This window comes from Schizosaccharomyces octosporus (genome assembly GCF_000150505.1).
Source record: "Schizosaccharomyces octosporus yFS286 unplaced genomic scaffold supercont6.1, whole genome shotgun sequence".
Taxonomy (NCBI): Eukaryota; Fungi; Ascomycota; class Schizosaccharomycetes; order Schizosaccharomycetales; family Schizosaccharomycetaceae; genus Schizosaccharomyces; species Schizosaccharomyces octosporus.
The window spans coordinates 2,142,698-2,167,825 of NW_013185619.1; the positions used below are offsets into that span (position 1 = coordinate 2,142,698).

Genomic DNA, 25,128 nt, shown 5'->3' on the forward strand with positions numbered 1-25,128 from the left:
GTGGGTATCGCTGCTCTATTGAGTTTCAATGTCTTCCAATTCTTACTTTCACAATTCCTGAAACTTCTTTCTTCACTTGAAAAAATAGGAAGCTAAGCTGCTTCAAAGATTCGCCCCAAAAGGGTTTTGTGGGGGTCCATAAAAGTTAGTTGATACACTCTGGGATAGGAATGGCAAATATTGGAAATGGTATTCTATTTACAGTAGTTGAATGAGATACAAGGTGCGAAATGGGATAATGCTTTTGTATATATATTGCTCACACACACCTGTATGCACCACAATCTGTACTTTAAAAGTTATTTAATTCGACTATATTTTTAAATTGATCAAATCATACCATCAGAGAAAGCAGCCTAGAGAAACAGTTACAAAATGGGAGGCGGCGATCTGAATATGAAAAAGAGTTGGTACGTATTAACAAAAATATATTGTGAAGAAACTGAAGAAGCAGAAGCTAACTAAATGTAGGCACCCTCTTTTAATGAGAAATCAAGAGAGGGTGTGGAAAGAAGAACAAACTCATAAGGAAGAGCTCAAAAGAGTCGAACAATTACGAAGAGAAATTGAAGAAGAACGACAACTTTTGGAGCTCCAGAGATTACAGGAAGCAGCGGGAGGAAAGAAAAGAAAAGATCGCGTCGAATGGATGTATGCAGTTCCCACAGCAGAAGGAGCGAAACGAGATGCCTCAGAAATGGAAGAATATTTACTTGGAAAACGGCGACTGGACGACCTTTTAAGTGACAAAGTGGAAGATCAGAAAAATTCTCTTAACAAAACTGAGTTTATATCATTGCAAAATGCCAATTCCGTTCAAGACACCCAATCCAAGATTCGATTAGATCCTCTTTTGGCTATAAAGCAACAAGAGCAGAAACAGATGCAGATATTAGCAGAGAAGAAAAAAAGGAAATTAATGGAAGATGAAAAAAGGAAAAGAGATTCGGATTATCGTGGTCGTCTATCGAACTCACGAGAAAAAGGTTACGATGGACGTGGTCGCTATAGTGACTCTCGACGATACGATTCTTACAAAAACGGTTCGCGGACAGATCGGCATTCACGAAAAGAATATTCTGATCGACACTATCGCGACAGAAGGTATGCAGACGATCGAGACGATGAAAAAATGCATCCTTACCAAGACAGACGGAGGCATGGCAGAGAAAGTCACCGTCCGAAACGACATCTTTCTAGGTCACCTTCACCACAACGACGAAGCTATTATAGGTCACACGTCGACTCCGGTGGACCCTCAGCAGAAGACATTCGTGAGCATCGATTACGAGAAATGCAAGACAATGCCCAAAGTTTAGAACAAAACAGGGTAGAGAAACTTCGTAAATTAGAACAGGAGGAACGGACTGAAACTGCTAAAAATGAGGAGGAAAGATCTAGTACTGCTAGAAAATGGAATAATCAAGGAGATTTCCTTCGTGAAATGAAAAGAGAGGTGTATTCTGGTAATGCTATAAATCTAGCTGATCGCGTTAGCAGTATGCGCCATACAGCTCTAAAGCAATAGACTTTATTTATTACGTGTTACACGACCATCTAACATTGAATGATATAATATTAACAAAGAAGAAAATAAAGTAAAGTAATAGGTTGCATAACTTGCGGCCTAGCCGCTATATCTCACCAAACATGAACCAACGGATTTAGTGAACGAGAAGAGTCGCTTTGGTTTTATCCGGACTTGTCTGGTCCATGCTCTTGTATTGTATAGTCCATGAAACGCTCGTTCTCGTTCTGGTTTGTAACTTCCTTGGAGTCTCCAGATCCTATGATATATGAAGCTGCAATGTCATCACAGGTAGGAACCGTTAGGTTAAACTCTTCGTTGAATTTTCTTTAAAAGATAAGTAAAAGTACTAAGATAAAAGAAGAAGCCTTACCTATGAATTTTACATCCCCAAGTTAGCGCTGATTTACGAGACCCAATCTGAGGAGGATACTTTCGCATTAACTTTTGCGAAACAATGGAGCAATCACCACAAGGAAATAAAGAAGCTGAAGAAATCACATAATGGTATAATGTATTTCTTTCATGCAGAGTAGGCAGACTTGGATAGTTGGCTAAAGTAGTATGTAAGGACTACACAACATTAGTAGATGAGTCATTTAGAAATTCATTTTAGCTTACAGTCCAATAGTATTTCATAATTTCTTTTCTGTTAATAGTTTTTGTTAGTAATGGCAATGATAAAGTGCTGCAGAACGCCTTGAGCAATTCTTTCCTTACTTTGTGTCGTCCTTATAGTTTAAAGGAGTCATAGCAACAACGTTTTCACTTTTTTCTTTTTTGCCGATTTCCTTGAGTTCAGGCATGTAAAGTCGCCATTCCTTGTCAATCATTACGCTGTCGAATACCCATATTACAAACACCATTATTATAACCGTCGACAAAAGTATTTGTATCCTCTTATTTATTAACATTCTCATAAGTCTTTGTACATCTTAGAACGTCTGGTAACTATGAATACTGTTAAAGTCAAAGTAAGACGTACTGAGTCTTTGGTTTGTTTACTATATTATATTACTGAAGTTTGCCTTAAAATTCAGTATGTGTCATTTGGCTCGATTTTTGTTCTATAAACATTTGAATGAATCAAATTGGAAATATAATAGCTATATTTATTGAAAAATATGAACATATTGAGAAGAAAATAATTGCACAAAAAACTTGAAGCTTATTCTTACAAATCCGTATTTATTATGATAAGATTTGAGAAAAGTACTCAACAAAACATATTAAACGAAATTTCGTTTGGAGTTTCTCATTTATTTTATTTTTTTTTGAATGCTAATACACTCTCTCATAGCCGGTCATATCATTAATTAATTTTTTTTTTTGTGTTCACATCCATTTTGTTTACATAAATATTTTTGAAACTAACCGAATATATTTAAACTCAATGTAAGCGAAGTAAAGTAAATAGCACTTGTTCACACAACAGCGCCTACAGCAATAAACTTCACCAAGAAACAAACTAATACCATTCATTCATTTATTCCAACTACATAGGAATTCCTTTTATGTCTGATAAAGGACCTGCTCGTACATCCTCGGTTCCTTCCATTGTAGATGCTACACCAGATCGTGCTGAAAGACCTCGGAAACAAGTTCGTCAGGTAGTAACAACTCCAAGTCGATCTGAGGATCCGTCTCGTATTGTGAAATTGGAGCAGACGCCTTCCCAAGGGTTTCACAGCGAGTTTTTAAAAAAACGCATCACAGACTCCTTACGCGAGCGTCCCAATCTTTTAAACAAATTCATCTCAGCTAACCAGGAAACACCTTCGAAGCCTTCGGCTCCCAATTCGTTAAATTCGAGTAATGCAGAAGATTCTTCTCTTATTGAAGATACGATAACTGAACAAGAAAACCCTGACATACTTGCTCCAAGGCTTGTTGTATACCAACTAACTCTGAAAAATTTTAAATCTTATGCAGGAACACAAATAATAGGGCCATTTCATCCTTCTTTTTCTTCCATTGTTGGACCAAATGGATCTGGTAAATCAAATGTGATTGATGCTTTGCTTTTTGTGTTCGGATTTCGTGCTAGTAAACTGCGTCAAACCAAAGCTTCAGCTTTAATTCACAAATCTGCTGCTCATCCTTCTCTTGAGAGCTGCGATGTGGAAATTTTATTTAAAGAAGTAAATCCGGATTCTAGTTACATAGAAGGTTCAGAACTTTCTATTAGAAGGTCCGCTTACAAGAATAATGTAAGCAAATACTTTCTAAACAACGTTGAGAGTTCTTTTTCAACTATTTCAAATATGCTTAAAGAACGAGGAGTGGATCTGAACCACAAACGTTTTCTGATTCTACAAGGTGAAGTAGAATCTATCGCACAAATGAAACCAAAGGCATTAACGGAAAGTGATGATGGTTTGCTTGAATATTTGGAAGACATTATAGGTACCTCAAGGTACAAACCCATCATTGAAGAAAAAATCAATGAATTGACTGCTTTAAATGATACCTGTAACGAAAAGGAGAACCGTTTTCAATTAGTCGTCGCTGAGAAAAACAAATTGGAAAGTTCTAAAAACGTCGTCCTCGATATCTTGAGGGATGAGAATAATCTAAATAGGAAGCTGCATACTCTTTATCAGCTGAACCTATTTGAATTAAATTCAAAGAGAAATCTAATAACGAACATGTTACAAAAACTGGAAGATTCATACAAATCTAAAAATGACAACTTCAACGAAAACGAGAAAGTCGTTGCACAAATGGTTGAAGAGCTTAATCAGCTTAAGTCTAAAGCTCAAGAATTTAAGAATTCAAATCGTGCGGAAAAAAGAGAACGTCAACGATATGAACAACAGGCGGTTAAGATTGAAGAAAAGTGGAAGCATTTATCTTCCAAGCAGAAAAAGAACCAAAAACAGCTTGAAACTTTATCAGCAAAAAAATCAGAGCTTGAATATTCTTTAGATACTCATGGTGACCTTCATCATCGTTTAACACAAGAAATGGAGGAAATTGTGTCCAAACTGTCTGCTGAAGAAGACGAACTCAACAAAATCCGAGAATCTCTTCGTGGAAAGACTGAAGGAATTTCAAATGCAATTGAGGAAAAGCAGAAATTGATGGCTCCTTCCGAAAAGAAAATCAATGAGCTAAATTCAGTGAAACAGGTCACAAAGGCAGAGCTAGATATGTTATTAGAACAAGAAAAGAACTCAGATGAAGAACAGCAAAAGGCTAAAAGTTCTCTAGAAAAGTTACTGGCAGAACAAAAGGAGAAAACGCAGCTTCTTAACTCAAAGAAGACTCACCACCATTCCATAAAAAAGGAATCCCAAAATCTTGCAAGAAACGTCTCTGATTTGAAACAGAAAAAAAATGAATTACATCGTATCATTGCTCAAAGTCGTGTAAAGCTTGAGGAAATTAGATCTACTCTTAGCTCTTCACGTTCAAGAGGAAATGTCTTAGGAGGACTACAGACCTTGCATGACTCTGGTCAGTTGACAGGGTTTCATGGACGACTAGGAGATCTAGCTACAATCGATAGTAAGTATGATGTCGCTATATCCACAGCCTGTCCTGCATTAAATCACATAGTGGTCGATAATTTGGAAGTCGGCCAAAAATGCATAGCCTTTCTGAGGTCCAATAATTTAGGAAGATCTAGTTTTATAGTTTTGGGTGCATTACAAGAAAAGAACTTGAAACCTATACAAACTCCTGAGAATGTTCCAAGATTATTCGATTTACTTCATTATAAAGACAACATTTTTGCTCCTGCTTTCTTTAGTGTATTGCAAAACACTCTTGTTGCTGATAATTTGGAACAGGCTAACAGGATTGCGTTTGGTAAGACACGTTGGAGGGTTGTCACTCTTAACGGGCAGCTAATTGATAAGTCTGGTACCATGACTGGTGGTGGCACGCGAGTAAAGCAGGGTGGTATGGCTTCTCAGCTACCTGCAGAAATATCTCCAGTTGCCCTTAACAACATAGAGACTCAGACTACTGATGCGGAAAATCGACACCGACAAGTATCTGAACAATTACAAGCTCTTTTGGAGAAGAGTGACATTTTAAAAAATGAAATTCCATCCTTAGAATTGGAGATATCCAAGCTTCATCTAGATTTATCCGCATTCAATAACTTGGTTGAAGGGGCAAGAAACCAAGTTTCTAATAGCCGTATGGCTTCAAAAGATGAACGGAGCTTACAGGATAGAAAGCAAAAGCTTACTTCAGATTTGAAGAAACTTCAGCAACAAATAGATAGCATTAATGATTCAAATGCTGGAGTTGTTGCTGAAGTGAGAGAACTTCAGGATAAAATTATGCAAATTGGTGGTATCAAGTATCGCATACAAAAGTCTAAGGTTGACGATCTACACGAACAGCATAAATTTGTTAAGGAAAAAATAACAAATATCAATTTTGAGAAGAGAAAAAATGAACAACGTGTCCATTCAATTGCACAAGAGCTGGAGTCGTTACAATCTGATATTTCTATAACAGAAAAGGACATAAAGATGAATGAGGATGAATTGAGTTCACTCCGCCAGAAAACAAAGGAATATACCGGTAAAATTGATAAACTAAGTAATATGATTCATGATATAGATGATTCAATTAATGAGCTTAATAGCCGGGTTGAATTCGAATCTAAAGAGATAAATTCCATGAAAGCCGAAAGGTTAGATCTTGAGAACAAATTGACCGAACAAAAAAGCGCTCATACCGACGTTTTGAACTCCGAGAAGAAAATACGAAAATTGCTTTCGGAATTACTACTGCATGACTTGAGAGAATACGATCAATCCGAAACACAGGCTCCTGAGTTTCAGGAATTTTCGGAAGACGAGCTTGCCTCCCTAAATAAACAATCATTGTACGATGGCATATCTGAATTTAAGAAGAAAACAGAAGAGAAAGAAGTAGATGTTGGTGTTCTACAGTCTTATTTGAAATGTACAAAAGATGCTGAGAAAAAAGCGATAGACTTTGAAGCTGAGACCCAAAAGAGGAATAACGTAAAGCAAACTGTTACAGACTTACAAACGCAAAGATTGGATGAATTTATGGAAGGTTTCAACATTATTTCTCAGAAATTGAAAGCTATGTATCAAATCATCACTATGGGTGGTAATGCTGAACTTGAACTCGTTGACAGTTTGGATCCATTTTCTGAAGGCGTCTTATTTAGTATTATGCCACCTAAAAAATCTTGGAAAAATATCTCAAATTTGTCTGGTGGTGAAAAAACATTAAGCTCACTAGCTCTAGTATTTGCTTTACATAGCTATAAGCCGACTCCCTTGTACGTTATGGATGAAATTGATGCTGCTCTCGACTTCAAAAATGTGTCAATCGTGGCCAATTACATTAAAGAAAGGACGAAAAATGCTCAGTTTATTGTCATATCGTTGCGAAGCAATATGTTTGAATTGTCATCACGCTTGGTTGGCATCTACAAAACGGCGAACATGACAAAGAGTGTAACAATTAACAACCGAGATCTACAAATGAACGCTGAGAAAGATGTGGATCATTCGGCTCTACAAGTCAACTAAATTAACTACTGCGAGCTTACACTTCTTAAAAACGTACTGCTGTAAAGAATGTATTTTTATATATAATATCAGATTATTAAGGATTTTCATAGTAAAACTACTCATTAGATTATATTCGTAAGCCCGTAAATGTTCCGTAATTATAAATATTTAAAAAACGTTAGTATAAGAATATGCAAATGGCGATGACACTTCAGATAGCATAAATAAAAGATGAGTAGAACGTTATTAAACTTCAAAAGAAAAGTAAATAACCGTTAAACAGCGAGCGATATGTGGACTCAGTCACTCATGCTTTAAAGCAGCTGTTATATGATATTGATCAGAAAATTCGTAAATTAATGTACAGAGTATGAGGAAATGGAAAGATAATCGAAGTATGCAGTTTGAGTACAAGGTTATAACCAATCGCAAGAATGGTGTTCCCATCCGTGATATTCAGTTAGACCCAAATGTTGGATATTCTTTTTCATCTTGGAACGTTTCGGGATCGACCCATTTGTTCGGTCCTTTACGGCAGACTTAATTCGACTGTAAGCGTTCGACATGCGGGTACCGACGTCCTTGCGCTCTTTGATAGGAATTTTCTTTCGTGACGACAAATCTTCTATGTCAAGGAATTCCAAATCACGGGGAGAGGATTTATGAGCTGCACTTTGTCGTGCAGATTTGATACCAACAACAGAGCTAGTCGAATAATCACCGGATTTTCTTACGTTTAAACTTCTTTCATCAGTTGTAAGAGAAAGCCTCTGTTTAATCACTTTCGGATATTTGAGAGCTCCTGTTTCTTTTGAATACAATTGGGATGCGGGAGATTGCTTTCTGACTCTGGATTTTTTTCTGGACATCATTGACTGGCTTCTGGTTTTCAGATCCAATGGTGAAACTAAAGGAAGTAAAGGACTATCTTCATCGTGAGGTATTAAACTATTCGCAAGCAGCCATGGCGATTGCTGGGAAAAATTCTTATCCCAAGGAGAGCTAGGAGATTTCAGTTCTTGATATATAGCACTGATCAATTTGTCTGAAACATGCCAAGGAGATGTGGGGGATGAAACGGGACTTCTTGCATAAGAAGAATCTTTTACTGAATCTATAAAAGTCAAATTTCTTGGGTCTTGGAGTCTCAACGGAGGCGGTTTTCGCTTCGACAAATCCATAATTCAATCCAAATGCTTGTTTACTATACAGCTCAATTTAGACTTATTAATTGGAAGAATCAGTACGGCAATAAGTTTTTAAAGTTGAAAGAATAGGACTGATTATATGAACAATCTAATGAAAATTAAATATTGTAGTCTCTCTTCAAGTATATTCTAACTGCACTTCGGTTTTTTGAAAAGAGTTCTTGGCATCTGAAATAACTATATATATAATATGAATAGGCTATTTAAAATTCTTTGTTCACCATTTCGCACATTAACAAAGAAAGCTAAGTTTCTTTGTTGTACCAAAAGCGAACGAGCGCCTTACACTGAATAAAGTAAACGAAATTGAACGTCAATCTTTCGTAGTCTTTGAGCCAACTGACTTGTTTATACATATATCAAAATCAAATATAGAAAGAAATGCTGAATAAGTATTGTCTAATTTTGAAATGAGGAGCCTGGGTATTCGTCTCATGGAAAGAGAATAGTAACAAAAAATAAATTAAATACTGCAAAAGCATTCTTTACCAACATAACATTTACTAAACTTAAGCACTTGAAACATATATAAACAACCTCTTGGCATAGTTAGGGAGCCTTCTATTTTTTCATCTAAAAGGTTGTAAATGTTTATAAATATTTGATTTTTTTTTTCTTTACCATCGTGAATGGGTTTGCCTTAACAAACTCCAAGAATTGTCATGAAACTAAATCAAGTAACGGTCATCGTGCTAACACTTATATTACAACCTGCCATATATTCGAGGGATTCATAGAGGTAAATTCATTTATATCCTCTCCTCTTTCTTTCCGCTTAGTTGTTAATTGCTTTTCTCGAATAAAATCATTCCACGGATCATTTTCATTATCAGTTAACTTAACAAATGATTCTTCTTCCGGGATTTTATAAGCAGAATCTGCATCCATTGACACATCCTTCACATCCATCTCCATTCCACCATCAGCAGCTTTCGTTACTTCATTTCCCGCACTACTATCTTGAATACCATCGGCCCATAATTCAGCATCATCATCATATGTAAATTTGCCTTCCAAAGTTAAAATATTAGCTGGACTCAAAGAATTCTTGCCAGCATTGAGATCAGGCGTTGAAGAAGGAATGAAGAATGACTGAGGAGTTTTGATTGCCGAATTTGGTGTTAAACCACTCTTCACAGCCGAAATTTCATCTTCATGATCAAGTGTTACAAACGCATCAATAGCATATTTAAGCGGATTCGCAGTGGCTTCCTCTCTGGCTTTATACGAATCTGATCCTTTTGCCAAGGTATCATTAAACCCATCATTCACCATTGAACTTGAAACCGGAGTCTCGTCTACAACCATGGTACTCCCTTCAGGTGTTCTGAGAGAAGGCTTTTGCGTGGTAGGAATATTAGCCGGGGGTGAGGCATGCTCAAGCTTCTTCCTCTTTCCTATAGGTAACTTCAGATCTTCAGGTCTAAGACTATGCTTCATGACTTCAGATATTGCCTTTTCTTTCAATTGAGCTTCCTGCTGAGCTTTAGTCAAAACATTTAGATTAAGCTGATGTTCATCCAAATTAGATTCATTAGGTGGTTTTGGTACGTTTCGTACTTGTGACGGCAAAGAGGCGGTCTGAGCTTTATTTATAAATTCGTTCTGTGGTTGCATACCAGCATTGCGCTGGTATTGTGGAGGAATATGCTGAGCCTGAGGCTGCTTTTGGTTCCTCTGTTGTTGCTGTTGTTGTTGATGCTGCTGTTGAGCAGAGGAACCTCTCATTGACGTTGAAATCTGAGCCAAAGCAGCGGTTAAACTTTGACCGTTTACCTTAACTTCATGATGCAGTCTGATTAACTGGGTTCTCACATATGCGAAGTAACGGCTCGTTTTTTCTTTAATCTTTGCCATCATTTGAGGTGTGCTGGTAAAGACACCTTGTTGTAGACCTTCTAACTGTAGTTTAAAAATATGACGCATTTGTATTAATTGTACAGTGGCTTCTTCATTAGCAGTAAGGCAGTAAAATAAATATATCAACTGATTCGTCCTACTAAACATTGGATAGGCGGATTTCACAAGTTCAGCAATTATAACTTTTTGGTCATGGGGAAGTTCTAACGGAATAGGTCTGATCATAGAATGCATCACTCTTTCCGTTAACTCACGAATTCGAACTGTCATTTTTTGTTGTCCCATAGTTCCTCCGGATTCTAAAAGCTGCTGTACAATATAGGCGCTTACATTTCCGGAAGTATTTGGGTTTGCAAAAGGCTTTTCTGCAGGTTGATTAGCTACCGGAGGACCACTTGGGACATCTGATGATTTTAAAGGATAAGATGGAGGACTAACAGAAGCATTGAATGTTGGGTTTAGCTCAACATTCGAAGGAGCAATGTTGGGGACGTCAGTAGGCGATACATTTGATTTCAACGACTGGCTAGTTGCACGCGCCGTGCTAGGTGCATAATTTTGATAATTTGGTTTAGCAGAATTAGGAACGGTATCGATGTTCAGCGGGATATTACCGCCTTGCGGGTTTACCGCTTGGTTTGTAACATTAGCATTCCTCATTTGCTGAGCATAAGCCTGTTGAGATGTAGCCGGTACACCAGGATCAACAGGAACATTACCAAATTTTTCAGGAGCTTGCGGAGTCTGAGAAGCTTGGTTCACACGTGCGGATTGCATTTTTAATTGTCGATGCTGTAGTAAAACTTGCATATGCTTCTGATAAAGGATCCCAATTGCTTTCGCTTGTTCAGGTGTTAAACGCTGATTTTTCCCAAGTTCAATTACATCCCTCCATAATTTAATATTTGATGGTAATCCTGGAATTTGAGCAAACAACTGTTTTGGAACAGGTATATTAAGCATTTCCAAATTTTGTCTAACACTGGCATTACTTGGAACATTTGCAGGGCGTGGCTGCTGAGAAACATGTGGTTGTGTTTGTTGTTGGTTAGCCATATTTGAATACGGTTGGCCAGCACTATTAACAGCATTGAAAGGAGCATTTCCTGATTGTTTCGTCTGTTGCTGATCCTGTTTTTGTTGTTGCTGTAATTGCTGAAGTGAACGAAATTTTTGGACTTGATTTTGATAAAGTGATATAAGTCTCGCAGGTGGCATACTCTGCAGTTTTTGCAAAGGTATAGGAGGAGTTCCAGTGCGAGCTAGCAACGTAGATATTTGGGCACAAAGGTTGTTCAATTGTTGTTGCGAGAACGCTGGCGGAACACGAGGTTGAGCAGTACGACCTTGAGTAGTATCACTTACAGGTTGAGGTGGCGGTGGTTGTTGTTGTTGCTGCTGTTGTTGGAGCTGACTCTGCTGATATAAAAGTTGTCTTTGCTGGGGCGTAAGTTTAACATTTCCAGCAAATTGTTGTTGTACACCTCCAGGTTGCATTGGCATAGTTTGGTTTTGCATACGCGGCAGAACTCTAGAATTGGTTGCCATCCTTCCAGCAGTAGCAGGGGGTACTTGGGGAACAGTATTTATATTTCCATTGTTTCTAAAATTCTGTGCTTGCTTCATTTGAGCGGCCTGCAAATGCTCACGTATTTGGTCTCTTAGTTGAGCCGTTTTTTTACTGCAAGTCGTCAAATATTCATGCTTCAATGTACGTTAATCAATTGATCACTGTAATTTAATGACATACCTTACTATTGGCTCCGTCAAATGCTTGCCTTTCGAAGGAAAGTGCCATATTCATTAATTGAACCTCTGAGATGGATGGTGAGATTATCCTCAGGGTCTGAGCTCTATAAATTGTTAGTATTAATTAAAATACCCCATTCTTTCTTACATTTGTAAAGCAATACTTTGTCGTTCATTAGGTCGAATTTGAGTTTGCCATCCTTTCTCAACATTTCTGTTCATTCCTTTGAACGCTTGCTTAGCTTACTTGATTGTTAATATTTCCAAAACTTTCTTTTAATTATCAACCGTCCTTATGATCAGTCGTTTTTTACTCCACTAGCGATGGCCTCCCTATGCGGTATTGGACAAATACATTCCAGTGGATTCACTTAGGGTATAGAAAATATTGTTAGGATGAAATATGCTACTATATTACCAACAAAAATAATTTCTATTTCTTTAGAGATATAGTTGTTAAATTAGACCTCTATAACAATTTAGGAATTATAGATCTTAAACTTACAGTCAACTATGGAATTAACCTACATCTCATCAAATCTTAATCACCATACATAGCAATGATTGTACAACACTAAAACAAGTTTCTATTTGAAGACATAACAATTTTAATTCATAACTAATATATAAGGGGAAATTAACAGAAAGAGAAAGTGGTAACAAAAACACATAGCTTTTTGATGGAAGTTCCTTTTTTTTGGTTAGTGTGAAGTAACTCTAGATCATTAAACGCAAGTCTTGCAGGAAAATTTTTTTGTTCATTTCCTTTCGTATAAAAATCCAGACCTCCTAAGCGTACCTGGTGGACTTCAATGGCAAAGTTCAGAGAGCTTCTTAAATTCAGAGGAACCTCGATCTTCCATCCTCTCCAGTGCGCTAGAAACAGCTTGCTGCAAAGCCTGCCTATATGTCGGTGAAATCGTTTCAATTGTCATAAGCTTATAAAGAAACGAGGGACCATAACTTTGGTCCATTATGATTTTATCCAAGGGAGTATCATATAATTCATTCGATTTACCCAAAATAACTTCAACAACCATATCGGTACATTTGGTTCCTGCTGTAGGCATGGAAAGAATCTTTAACAAAGAGCTATAGGCCAGACGGTGAGTACAAACTCGAACAATATCCTTCGTGAATCTTTGCGTTAAAAGTTCTGCTACATGAGGATAGTTCATGTTTTCTATTAGGTAATTTAATAAAAGTGTACCGTTACCATTCATGGCTAAATGTACCGAATACACAGTTATTGCCGCAGCTACTAACACACGCTGTTCCTCAACAACATCAGGACTTTCTAAGCAAGTGCGGATAGCACGGGAACCGTAACGGCTCTGAGCGATTACCCAAAATTGATTCATAATGGCTTCAAATACAAAGTTGTTCATTGGCGAACCAAATCGTAAGCACGTTTGTACCACGTAATTGCCAAATTGATCTGCAAAAAGAAGAGGCACATACGGCTGTAGATGCTTTGCTATAAGAAGCATTTGAGAATCTGTAGAGGCTACATCAACAATTTTCTGAGCAGCCCAAGTACCGTTTTTATGAATTCCAATTTGCGCAAGATGTGGAGCAATTCTTTCTAACATCATTTCTTTCACAGGATCGGAACAGTAATCAAAGAGTTTCTGTACCACCGTATTGCCAAGATGATCACTAGCAAGATCTGATACTTCATCCAACCAGTTAATAGCAATTTCCTCAACTTCCTCTTGAGTGCAAAGACCATTATCAATACGCTTACGAACTTGTCGAAGTTTAGGAGCATTCAACCGGCGGCTACTAAAAGCTTTAGAAATAGATGGTATTTGGGCTGTAAATTCAGTCAAGTCACAAGCAATATCTAAAATAGGCTGTATATTAGAAAGATCATCAAACCCAAACGATTTTATAACCCCAATAATATCATCATAAACTTCTCGTAATGAGGTAACAAATGACACGTTAGAAAAAGCCTTGTTCAACCCATCCACGGTTGAATGTGCATTTTCAGTACTTGAAGATGAAACCTTGGCAAATCCCATACATATGGGGTTAGAATCCAAAAAAATACATTTTCCATTTAACTCTTCCAAAATATACTTGGCGGTATTGACGCTATCGAAATTAATAAAAGCGGAATGTTTATGAGAAAGCATTCTTATATTAATGACGCTGCCATGAGAAGCAAAAGTTGCAACAACCGTATCCGAAGAGATGCCCGCAGGAAGATTACCAACCCACAAAGCATGTGTAGGTTCTGACTGAGTAAGATTTCCAATGGTGGCATCGCCTACACCACTCCAACCTGAAGTATTAATGTCAGATCCGCTTTTCGACATCCCTATATTACTGACACCAGTGCTACTTGCATCAGGCGTTGAGGTTCTAATACTGCTGGTACTCGTACTAAGAGGTGAGGGAGCATTAGTCATAAAAGAAGGATTGTAAGAAGGCGATCCTCTAGCTCTCGGCGAACCGCGCTCAACGGGTTCAACCATTCCTCCGATCGATGCTAAAGCCGTCGCAGGAGGATGTGTAAGAGTGGATGATAAAGACTGTGATCTACGGCGTGAATTTAGCATAGTCTGAGACCTTGAACTTAATGAACTCACAGGTGGAAGCTCTGGAACAACGTCCATACCACCATGTCGTTCTGGCGATTCAAATGATAAACCTTTAAGAGCCATCGAACTCTGTGGATTAAATAGAGGATTGCTTAAACCATAAGCCTGAGGTCTTTGATACGAAAAACCGCTTTGCAAATTTTTAGAGTGAAAATTATTGTGCGCATCAGCCAAACCAAAATGGGAATCCAAAGACGGGTCTAAACGTTCAGCATTGTGACCAACATGCTTCAAACCATTACCTAATTCTAAGTGGTCATTAATTGGGTTACCCGCAGGAGCATAAGCAGGACGGCTTGCACGCAAACTATGCGATAAATGAGACAAATCGGATGACCATACCTGCGTAGGATTTAGTTGATCCAAACCTCCATGATTTAAGTATGGTAAGGCAGAAGAGTTCATTCCGGAATCCGCAGACAAACCTGTGTCAACAGGGACTGATGAAAACTGTTGATTGTATGAATTATATTGATTTGGGCTCAAAGACGAAGAAGGAAGAGCACTGTTTTGAGCGACAGAAGGAGCCATAAAACCACCAGTGGAATTAAAGGCACGCGGATTCCAAGGCAGTGTGTATGAGCGTAACCGATTGGAGCCTTTGGAGCGCTTATTTATTGCCTGGGCATTTGAGTTTTCAGACGAATTCATACTAATAACCGGATCTTTGTTTGAGATAATTTCAGAAGCAGCAGAACTCGGTATAGCTGTTCCACTGTTTGATGAAGATCTCTGCCCATTAGGCTCGGATGTAGACTGTGTATCCGTAGATGGACGTATATACATAGATGAAACTGGCTGTTTCAAAGAGGAAGCTGTTGAGGGAGGAGCTCCTGAAAGATTAGAAGTCCATGGAATCGAAGGATCGTATTTGGTAGAAGAAGAAAGAGAAGATGTACGAGTCCTGTTCGTAGGAGGAGAGACGGCCAAAGAAGCAGATTGAGGAACCGCCAATTTAGGAACCGTCTTAGCGGGTTCATCATACGCTGACAAAGATGAGCTCCTGTGTCGTTCAACGTTTGTAAGTTCATGCTTGGAAGCAGATCCTGTACCAAGACCAGGCCAAAGCTCATTTGACAAATCTTTAAATTGCGAATTTGTTCCCGAGAGTAAAGTATTATTTTTTAGTCTATGTAGATTATTATTTTTACTGCCCGGAAAAACTTTCTCGGAATTGGATGCATCATAAAATGGAGATGTCGAAGAAGAGTTAGCACCTACTCCGCTACTCTCTAAAGAAGATTCAAGCAAATTGTCCAAGTCGTTTTTCAATTCTGACATGTCGAGCGAACCAGTATCCATGTTTGAAGAGCTCATTGATGAAAACTTCATGCCATCAGAAGCTGACTTATGCATTTGTACCTAAAATTCTAGAATAACAACGTACTATGCCTGCCAAAGGCAAATTATGATATTGAGAAGATGAAGCAATCCCTGCAAAGATACCAAATATTTCCCTTAAAAATTAATTTCCAACCAAAAAAATTTGAAAGACGGTCTCCTTTTTATTATTTTTCTCTTTTCTTCAAGTAGTGGTGTAGTGGTTAGGTTAAAGATGCGCGGAGGGAACGAGCGGATGATGTCCAAAGCGAACGTCAGATCAGATTTCGCGGTGCAATGCCTTTAACAAACAAACTCGGCCGCAAAACCAAACCTCCACTAATTTTCTATGTCTTTTCATTTTCAATTTTTCGATTCTGTGATTTTATTTTTTTTTTCGCTTAACTGAAGATTGAAATAAATTTTTATCACGGCCGTTGATTATAAACCACCATCCGTCATTGGCAACGATGCTACAGAACGCATACCAAACACCACAGCACGTTGAAGATCGCAATTCCACTAAGCAAGCACCGTGAGAGTAAGCAATATAAGAAATTGATGAATTCATTGAAATAAACGATTGTTAGCAACTTTCATATTGGTTTCAGTTTTCTAGAGAAAAAGCATTCGCTCAGAGGATTGCCATGTCGGAAAGCGAGTCGTTGGTTGCTGGTCGCTCGAGACGAGCAAATGCCGGTAATAAGTTACGGGATTTACTAGAAAAAGAACATTTAAGGGCTTCTGTAGAAGAAGAATCGGAAAAAGAAGATGAAGAGTATAGCTTCGAAAGAGAAGTCGACGCTGAGCGTGATATTGATATCTCAAGTGAAGACAGCGAATCGGAAGAAGGTGAAGAAGAGCAGCAAGTGGAATTAGCACAAAAAGAAGAGAAGTTGCTTCGTCAAGAAGAAAAATCAGAGAAACGACGTTTACAAAGGAGTCGAATCACCAACCTACAGAAATCTCTTGGAACTCCCAAAATAAGAGTACCAGAAAAGAATGAGCCAGGAATAGGAAAAAAAACATACAAGAAACAAAAATTGGATCCTTCTTCTAGAAGGACTAGTTCTAGAATGCATACGATTCGTATGACACAATCTACTGAACATAGGCTGCAAGAAGCTCGGCCAAGAAGAAAGTATACAGTTCATGCCGGTGGTGATCGAACAAAGTTTAGACTGACACAACAGCAACGATTAGAAGAGGCTGCGAAAACAGAAGCTTTCAATATCGGTTCGTTGCGAAATTATGTCAATTATGAAGAACAACGAAAGCTTCGATTACGAAGAAGTGCTGCAAAGCACCGACGGCTTCAAGGTCCAGTATTGAAGTTTATTACCAAAACAGAATCCTCGGAAAACCAAAAAGAAGTTGGGAATTATTACGTGGCTCCTCCTGAACATCCTCTTGGCCAAGGTCCAATGGAGACATCTCCTTTGCCGGATAATGTTCTTGCGGAATGTGCAATTACGGGAAAAAGAGCCATCTACATGGATCCTTTGACAAGATTACCCTTTGCAAATGCTGCTGCATTTCAAGAGTTACGCGATGTTTACCGTCAAAAGTATGCTTGGAGTGCATTGTTAAACATCTTTCATTAGTGGCATTTCTTTGTTGTTTTGTTTTTATTTTATGTTTTTTGAATTGCATAGCTTGTATAACATCTTACTTTAGCCTTCATTAATGGGAACATATTTATAGTCAACGAGTGAATAGAAACGGTTCATGATCTGATGATACAAAAATATTAAAAACGTATATTAATAGGTGCATAAAAATTTCATAAGTGAATAATCAAAATATGTAAAGTACATTTATTTCTTGGATATTATTACAACAGGAAATGATCAAGTTACTTCACGAAGTACTTGAAAGCTGCCTGCATACCCAAGGCAAATGTTGAAAGACGAACGTCCACAGCAAATCCTTGCTTTTCAAGGGAAAACAATTCATCCTGAAGAGAAGACAACTTGATAGGGAAATTGGTGATGTACTCGCCTTGGTCCAGCTGTTGTTGCGGATTCTGGTTTTGAGGGTTAGACATGTCAATGTCAACAAGGATGATCTTTAAGTTGGCATTTGTTAAGCCTGGATCATTATACATAATAGTTGTAGCCTCCTTGACGACTCCAACAAAACCAGTCTCTTCACGAAGCTCACGGACAGCACTTTCTTCGGGTGATTCATCTGAATCAACAAGTCCAGCGGGAATTTCGATACAGGTCTTGCCTAGTGGTGGGCGGTATTGTTTTTGACACAAAACGTGAGGTTCGCCATCAATTGGAATAATACCTAAAATGGCAACAGCGTCAATACCACTCTTGGATCGCGTGGTACGTTCAGCCATTTCCCAAGCTCTGGTTTTACCACTCTGATCTTGCCAGGTAATCTTTTTCAAACTAGTCCATTTTGCATCTTTGGTTTCGAGGTCACTGACATCTAAGATTTTGGGTTCTTGTTCTTGACTCATGGTGGTGTAATGACTGTTGGTAGAAGGAGTAGAAATGCGGCTAGAAAATTGCTTTGGAAAAAAATATGCTTTCTTTCGCTGAAACAGTGAATCAAGGGTTATTCTAGAAGATGAAAATCGAGCTTGTTGCTTTCGTATAACACTTTGCAATATACGGCCTTGCTTCAATGGTAACGTAGGAAAGGCGGCAGGGAGAATGGAAATTCTTAATGACAGGTTTGAGAAGTGTGTGAGCAAACAGAGAGACATTATGGTATTAATGTTTCAATTCACAAGTCCTTTGATCATAAATCTTTTGACGTTACATGACATAATAACTCTCTCAATCATCAGTTGACATAATAGTCCTTTGCGAGTTGTTCTTACATATTATTATTGTAAAACGTAAAGACTTTATTTATTCTCGTCGACAATCCATATGGGGTCGATTTTAAGGATATTTCATCCTGCATTCTTTTGCTTCGACGATCTTGATTCTAATGGAACTAAACTGTATGAAAGTAGTTTGTTATAATTATTTTCTGAATACTTCTATTACCAGTTTCCAGTTTGTTGCGCGTATCAAACTAAACTATTACTATACCATGCTTTTAGTATTTAAATTATGCTTTTATTAATACCTGCTCCACAATATGCTTATATAAATACTATAATTTCCGAAGGTAGTTATTATAATCATTATGCTCCTACTCACACTTCGTTTGATAAGCGACGTATGCAAAGAAATGAAGTGTGAAAGATAGTAAGTAGGGTTCTGCTCACTTTCAAACAGCCCAAACCAACCATATCTTGTCACACCAAACCGTTCTTACCCTCTTTCTTGCTTTCTTTACATCCCAATCCGATCCTGTAAATACAAGCATCTACTCTTTTCTCAAGGTATGTTGTTCCTTCTGTAATAAAGATCAACAGAAAAAACGTAAACGTATTCTAGGCCTGTAAGGTTTTAATTACTTTTACGTATCGTTCTTTTCTTTTTAGCTCCGTTTTTGATTGAATTGCTCTTAGTGTTTGCAAGCAATTCTTTCATAAACGAATACATCATCATCGTGCTTGTAGTTTTTTGTTTTTGCAACTTAATAGCAAGAAAAAATAACTAACAATCCAGAATTAGTTTGACTTTGTTTTCGATTCGTTTTGTCGCATCTATTTGACTTTTGAATCTTGACGGTATTCTTGTATTACATACTTTACTCTCATAGTGTGTTAAGCTGTTTCCTATTTTCTATAAGTTCTTCTTTGCAAATTCTTTGAAACGTGATTCTAAATTATTACCTTACGATCCTTACAATATGAGCACTTCTAGTAATCACTCAACTGTCTCAAAATCCAAAGATACGGGATTACAATGTCATATTACTTCTTCTACCAAACTTACTTTTAACGAGAAATCATCTTCCGTGGCTTGTAACTCTTGCCTAAAATTGATCTATGACCAGGTTTATTTTCATTGTAAAGACTGCCTAGACTTTGATGTCTGTCGATCATGTTACAGCAACCAGAAATTTACTCACTCTTGCCTAAAAGCGTCTTTTAAGAAGGTCTCACAGCCGCTAATGAACGCGCCTTCGGCTTTGTCTTCTCCATTTATGAGGTCCTCGGATTTTATGTATTCCATATGCGACGCTTGTGAGCAGCCTATAAAAAATTTGCGTCTCAAATGCGGTACTTGTGATGATTATGATCTTTGTAGCTCTTGTTTTCCTTCGAATGAGCATACAAAAACTCATAGTTTTGTTCGTATAACGAAATCGTATCCCAATGGGATTCAATGCTTCAAATTTCCTCCTTGTTTTTCTTCTGAAACACAATTTTCTAATGCATCGCTGGTTCATCGTTTTTCTCAATGTGATTCTTGTCATGCTCATCCCATCGTGGGAAACCGCTACAAATGTCTAGTGTGTAAGGATTCTGACCTTTGTTTTGAATGTGTAAATCATACCTTTCATTACAATCACGAAATGATTTGTTTAACCCGCTCTTCTACTTCGTGTTACCCATCAGTTTCTAAGCCTAAAGAACTCAATTATGATTTCCAGCTCATACAAGACTATCTTGTTCCCGCAAATCCTGGACCAAACTCATCCTGTATCAAAATCTGGCAATTGAAAAATATTTCTTCTGATGTCTGGCCTACGCCTTTGTACTTGAAATTTAACGGTGGTGATAAGCTGATCAGTGACGATAACAGCTCTACTTTACCTATAACACGCCAAGTCCAACCAGGTGAAAGTGCGCTAATTGCTTTATCTATAAGAATCCCATCGGCTGAAGTATGTAAGAAAACCTACTTCTCTTTTTTCCAACTGGTCACCGAGTCTGGCAGTGTCTTTCACAAAAACCTTTGCTTTTTTTATACGATCCCGAAAATTAATGATTAATGTTTTCGAGTTACCCTTATACTACATGCGGACTTAAATATACGCGATATTAAGGGCTTGTAATGAAAATTTATAATAAATCAACTTAATTTCGTTAAAGAAGAAACCACAATTTTACTTAACTTACTTCATTAGCCCTTAGTTCAATTCATATTGTCTAACATTACTTAATGTGGTGTTTCGGAGAGATGCAAAACATTATATATTCGTTTAATCACTATTATACATCCAAAACTATTTCAGTAAGAATCATACATCTATGAAGATGATCCACCATTCTTGTACAAGTAGCCATTCAACCTTTCGAGAGCCAGCAACTTTGTTGGTAGGGGCTCTCGAGAATTCGCTAACAAATTTCTTAAAATCTTCACTGTTGTAGTGTCTCTGAGCAAAGGACAGGTGTCTTTACCACTGAAGTGCGGCGTACCGCAAAGAAAGCAAATCTCTAAAGGTACCTTGTTCAATGGACACCGACCAGGCACATGTTCAATCCCACAACACTTGCAAGCAATACTTTTATCATCGAAGAAAGTTGCCAGAAAATTGTCAAAAACAAACTTCGGAATTCTATTGGCGACTAAGAGATTCTTATGAGCAAATAAACTGTCATCTTTCTGAAAACTCCTAACATACTGTGGTTTCCAAATAGCCCTTTGGTTGAGATCATTAAAAATCATGGGATTTGATGCTGCCTTCAAACGCGTACAAGCATCTAAGTCATGTATTTCTTGAGAAGGATATTCTGCTAATAAAGCTCTCATCCTACTCCATTCATAAGGGAATCTTTCCTCAAATAGTTCTCCTTGATTAGTTTCAGTAACTGGTAATGGGACATAACGTTCCTTGTTGTTTATCTGTTTTTCAGCTTGCTCTGGAGTGTTCATCATTATATCGTAAGAAGATCCATCGGACGAGACATTATCCGCATTATACTCTTCATCAGAACTAATAAGAAACTCACCTTCTTCATAAACGATTGTTTTTCGTTGCCTAAGTTTTCGACCATCATCATTAGAAAACGAACTATTTGAAGCGACCTGTTCTCGTTGTCGTAATATGTCTAGCCAAATATCATCGTCCTGTATTGGACCTTCGCTCTTATTTAGGCTATCATTTTCTAAAGCCGCGCTCTTTTCCTGATTATTCACCCAAACACGAGTAAACCCGAAAGTGCGATTATTATTACTATCTGACCTTCTGTTAGGAGATACATCCCTCTGTTCTGCGTCAGTTATTAATTCTTCAACGGACTGCTCATCATAACGAATAGCCTGAATATCATCGTTGTCTTCAAAAAGGGCTCGGACACCATGTTGTAGAACATCATGAAGATCCATAACATTATCATTGTTCTCGCCCATTGATTGTACGACAATTTGATCAAGCAACATCTTTTTCTGTGCGGCTTGCAGGATTTTTTCTTCAGCTGAGTTCCTAATTATTAAACTGAAGACAAGAACTTTTTTATCTTGGCCATAGCGGTGAGCCCTTGCTATAGCTTGCATATCCTGATGAGGGTTGAAGTCAGGGTCCAGAATTATCACAGTGTCCGCCGAAGCAAGATTAATTCCTACACCGCCTGCTCTGGTAGTTAAAAGAAAGCAGCTTTTTTTCGAATTAGGGGAATTAAAGGAATCAATTTCTTTTTGCCTATCATGTTCTGTTGTCGTGCCATCAAATCTAGAATAAGATATATCTTTATGATCCATCCAATCTTCAAGGATATCCAATTGTTGAACAAATTGTGAGAACAGCAGGATCCTGTGGCCACGCATAATAAGTTTTGGAATCAAAAGCCGAAGCAAAAGCATTTTAGCGCTAGCTTCTTCCAAAGAACGGATACTTAATTCTTCGGAAACATCTTTTTCTTCGACATCAGGTGAATAAAGGTAAGGATGAGCTAAAGTCTTTCGAAGCTGCATTAATATATTGCTTAAAGAAGCACGAGAACTGTTGGAGTTTGATTTAGCACGGCTTTTGGAAACGATACTCTGAATTAGGTCAACATTTTTGGAGACAATTAATTTATAAAGCTTTTTTTGAAGAGGAGTCATGGTGAGAGGTACGATTACTTCTACCTTTGGAGGAAGCCTCTCTAAAACTTCTTCTTTAACTCTGCGAAGGAAGAAAGGCTTCAACATTTGGTGAAGCTCAATCACTTTTTCTTCGTCGATATGTTCATACTCTCTTTCTAATTCAGAGGCATCAATTTTATCTGGAGTCAAAAACTGGAGCAAATTAAATAGTTCCCTAATATTATTCTGCAACGGTGTTCCGGTAAGTAATGCCTTAAAAGTAGCCTCTATTGAAATGAGATCGTTAAACAAAGAAGACTGATCACTCTTCAATCTTTGCCCTTCATCAATAATCATGCATTGCCATCTAAACTTCTTTAAAAGGCTAATTTCACTGTCAACACTACTCGTGCTAATAATAAGAACATGTGTTCTTATGCTATCAAAATTACCATTCTGATATATTCTGTGTTCACGAACAACTTCTCTGTTACGCTCAGATCCAACTAACGTCGCAACCAATAAAGAGGGGTCCCATTTATGAAATTCACGCTCCCAATTAGCCACCGTTGCATGAGGGACAACAATAAGGAAAGGAAAGCAATGATGTCTATGATATAGTACACTAATGAAGGAGATAACCTGAACGGTTTTTCCTAAACCCATTTCATCAGCTAAAATACAATGTTGCCGTTGAATCCACTGAAAGTATAACCAATTCACACCTTGTATTTGGTACGGCATAAGCTTTCCTCCAGATATATAGGAGGGTTGCTCAATTAATTCTAGTTGGTTAAAGTCGGTATTTTCAATTAAGCTGGATTTGGGATATTTCTCTATCCAACATATCCTAACATATTCAGTATAACCCTCTTTCCAAGCCTTCCATTGATTCAACCCGTGTATATCAGTTATAGATTCCCAAGAAGACATTAAATAAGGCAATCCACGCCATGAAACGTAGGCTTTTTCAACATTAGTTAATGCCTGCAGCTGTTTTTCTTTAGAACCAAACTTTCGAGAATTTCTGTAGCGTACATTCCAAACCTTGTCAATTGTTATATGAGAAGAAGGTATTATTTCAAGAGATCCATTATGGGGGTCCGTTTCCCGTGAATCAAAATTTCGCTTCTTTGTGTTTGAAACGCTGGCTAACCAGGAAGCAGAGCACCAAAAACAATGAAGATATGAGTGGTTTTTAGGTCGAACGTAATATTCTCTGGACCAAATCCCAGGACGATCTAAGGATAAAGGATTCTTTACCGGTTTACCTTTTAGTAACGAAATGGGTAAAAGTAGTCGCCAAGCAAGTATTTCATCTACATCTTCTGGATAAGAGACACATTCTTCACATAATCGTCGTCGTAATAATTTTTGAATTGATGATGCGAATGTATCGGGGTTTTGATCGTAATAGAAAAAGTAGAATACTCTTCTACAGCGCCAGCAACGAAACCTTACGTCTTTTGTATAAGAAACCAAACGAAGATTATCATTGGTGGATGAAAAAGACGAAGGTATGTCCAATGAATCGTTCAATCCATAACCCGATAAGATACAATTATTTAAGAGTACATGAACAGAGGACTTTGAGCAAGAAGAGCAAGAGTAACCTTCGACTGAAATTTCAGCTTGGCGCATTTTAGTTAAAGTTGAAATCCCAGAACATTCCACATGGAAGGTGTTCGTGCACGTTCTACAATATATAAATTTTCGATCATCGCCTTTACTCTCATGGTGGTGGCATTTGACACACAACGACGTATGTGTGAACTTAGCAAAAGCATTTAAAATTAAAGGGATAGGCTTCACCGGACTCTGACTCAAGGCGGCATCGTCTAAATTATTCGGGATCTGAAAAAGGGTATCAGAATCTTCATTGGAAGATATTTTTTCAAATAATTCCAACTTATTTTTTTTATTTGACTGATGGATTCGTTTACGGTCATGTTCATTATTCCGAAATACCGTTTCTGCATTCGGAAGCGAAGATGCAAAGAGGTCTTTTCCTTGACTACTCTGTCCTTTTGAAGAAGACCTACGAAAAGTTCTCGAGGGATTCCGAACAGGGTTGGTAGGTTCTTGTTTGGTAGGAGAACTATCTTGCTTCATCCCATTATAACTATTCACATCATAATCACTGTCATCATCTACAATTCGACGCTTTCGCTTTAAGTATTTTTGGTAACAAATTTTACCATTCTTGTATAAAGAGATATCTTTTCTGTGAAGCGTAGTCTTTAAGCCAGCTAGAAACGCTACGTATAAATGATTTCCGTGCTCCTTCAGGACTTTCACTACCGTAGTTTCATCTGGATTGTAGAATGGTAATAAAAACTCTAAAGGTTTCCTTGGAATTCGCACTTCCTTGGCAAAACCAACATCTTTGGGCATACTTTGCTTAATCTTCACATCCATCAATGCGAGACCTAGCAAGCTTAAAACAAGGCACGATGAACTACGCTAAGGTAC

The 25,128-nt window shown here is 37.8% G+C and overlaps 10 protein-coding genes across 10 annotated transcripts; 4 read left to right on the top strand and 6 right to left on the bottom strand.

Moving 5' to 3' along the window:
• The first annotated feature begins 257 nt into the window (after positions 1-257).
• Positions 258-1,699, top strand: SOCG_03522 (complexed with Cdc5 protein Cwf25). Its single transcript, XM_013162010.1, has 2 exons — positions 258-410; positions 472-1,699. Exons 1-2 carry the CDS (start codon positions 376-378, stop codon positions 1,526-1,528), a joined length of 1,092 nt encoding a protein of 363 aa, XP_013017464.1. The 5' UTR covers positions 258-375; the 3' UTR covers positions 1,529-1,699.
• Positions 411-2,517, bottom strand: SOCG_03523 (sulfhydryl oxidase). The gene is made up of 4 exons (XM_013162011.1): positions 2,249-2,517; positions 2,150-2,177; positions 1,902-2,101; positions 411-1,855 (listed from the first exon to the last, which is right to left on the bottom strand). Exons 1-4 carry the CDS (start codon positions 2,446-2,448, stop codon positions 1,693-1,695), a joined length of 591 nt encoding a protein of 196 aa, XP_013017465.1. The 5' UTR covers positions 2,449-2,517; the 3' UTR covers positions 411-1,692.
• A 439-nt stretch (positions 2,518-2,956) lies between these two features.
• Positions 2,957-7,220, top strand: SOCG_03524 (condensin complex subunit Cut3). The gene has a single exon (XM_013162012.1). It carries the CDS (start codon positions 3,043-3,045, stop codon positions 7,057-7,059), a length of 4,017 nt encoding a protein of 1,338 aa, XP_013017466.1. The 5' UTR covers positions 2,957-3,042; the 3' UTR covers positions 7,060-7,220.
• On the bottom strand, positions 7,124-8,450 carry SOCG_03525 (uncharacterized protein). Its single transcript, XM_013162013.1, has one exon. The coding sequence runs from the start codon at positions 8,220-8,222 to the stop codon at positions 7,458-7,460; it is 765 nt and encodes a 254-aa protein (XP_013017467.1). The 5' UTR covers positions 8,223-8,450; the 3' UTR covers positions 7,124-7,457.
• Positions 8,451-8,516: 66 nt separating this feature from the next.
• SOCG_03526 (mediator complex subunit Med15) lies at positions 8,517-12,221 on the bottom strand. The gene is made up of 3 exons (XM_013162014.1): positions 12,007-12,221; positions 11,860-11,962; positions 8,517-11,813 (listed from the first exon to the last, which is right to left on the bottom strand). Exons 1-3 carry the CDS (start codon positions 12,078-12,080, stop codon positions 8,949-8,951), a joined length of 3,042 nt encoding a protein of 1,013 aa, XP_013017468.1. The 5' UTR covers positions 12,081-12,221; the 3' UTR covers positions 8,517-8,948.
• A 183-nt stretch (positions 12,222-12,404) lies between these two features.
• Positions 12,405-16,064, bottom strand: SOCG_03527 (RNA-binding protein). Its single transcript, XM_013162015.1, has one exon. It carries the CDS (start codon positions 15,821-15,823, stop codon positions 12,668-12,670), a length of 3,156 nt encoding a protein of 1,051 aa, XP_013017469.1. The 5' UTR covers positions 15,824-16,064; the 3' UTR covers positions 12,405-12,667.
• A 34-nt stretch (positions 16,065-16,098) lies between these two features.
• On the top strand, positions 16,099-17,560 carry SOCG_03528 (Swr1 complex subunit Swc2). Its single transcript, XM_013162016.1, has one exon. The coding sequence runs from the start codon at positions 16,435-16,437 to the stop codon at positions 17,389-17,391; it is 957 nt and encodes a 318-aa protein (XP_013017470.1). The 5' UTR covers positions 16,099-16,434; the 3' UTR covers positions 17,392-17,560.
• On the bottom strand, positions 17,510-18,539 carry SOCG_03529 (ADP-ribose diphosphatase). The gene has a single exon (XM_013162017.1). The coding sequence runs from the start codon at positions 18,507-18,509 to the stop codon at positions 17,643-17,645; it is 867 nt and encodes a 288-aa protein (XP_013017471.1). The 5' UTR covers positions 18,510-18,539; the 3' UTR covers positions 17,510-17,642.
• Positions 18,540-19,063: 524 nt separating this feature from the next.
• On the top strand, positions 19,064-20,890 carry SOCG_03530 (transcription like zf-ZZ type zinc finger protein). The gene is made up of 2 exons (XM_013162018.1): positions 19,064-19,139; positions 19,369-20,890. Exon 2 carries the CDS (start codon positions 19,553-19,555, stop codon positions 20,639-20,641), a length of 1,089 nt encoding a protein of 362 aa, XP_013017472.1. The 5' UTR covers positions 19,064-19,139; positions 19,369-19,552; the 3' UTR covers positions 20,642-20,890.
• Positions 20,891-20,898: 8 nt separating this feature from the next.
• On the bottom strand, positions 20,899-25,074 carry SOCG_03531 (SHREC complex subunit Mit1; the record flags this gene model as incomplete). The annotated part of the gene is made up of 1 exon (XM_013162019.1): positions 20,899-25,074. One exon carries the CDS (start codon positions 25,072-25,074, stop codon positions 20,899-20,901), a length of 4,176 nt encoding a protein of 1,391 aa, XP_013017473.1.
• Positions 25,075-25,128: the final 54 nt, after the last annotated feature.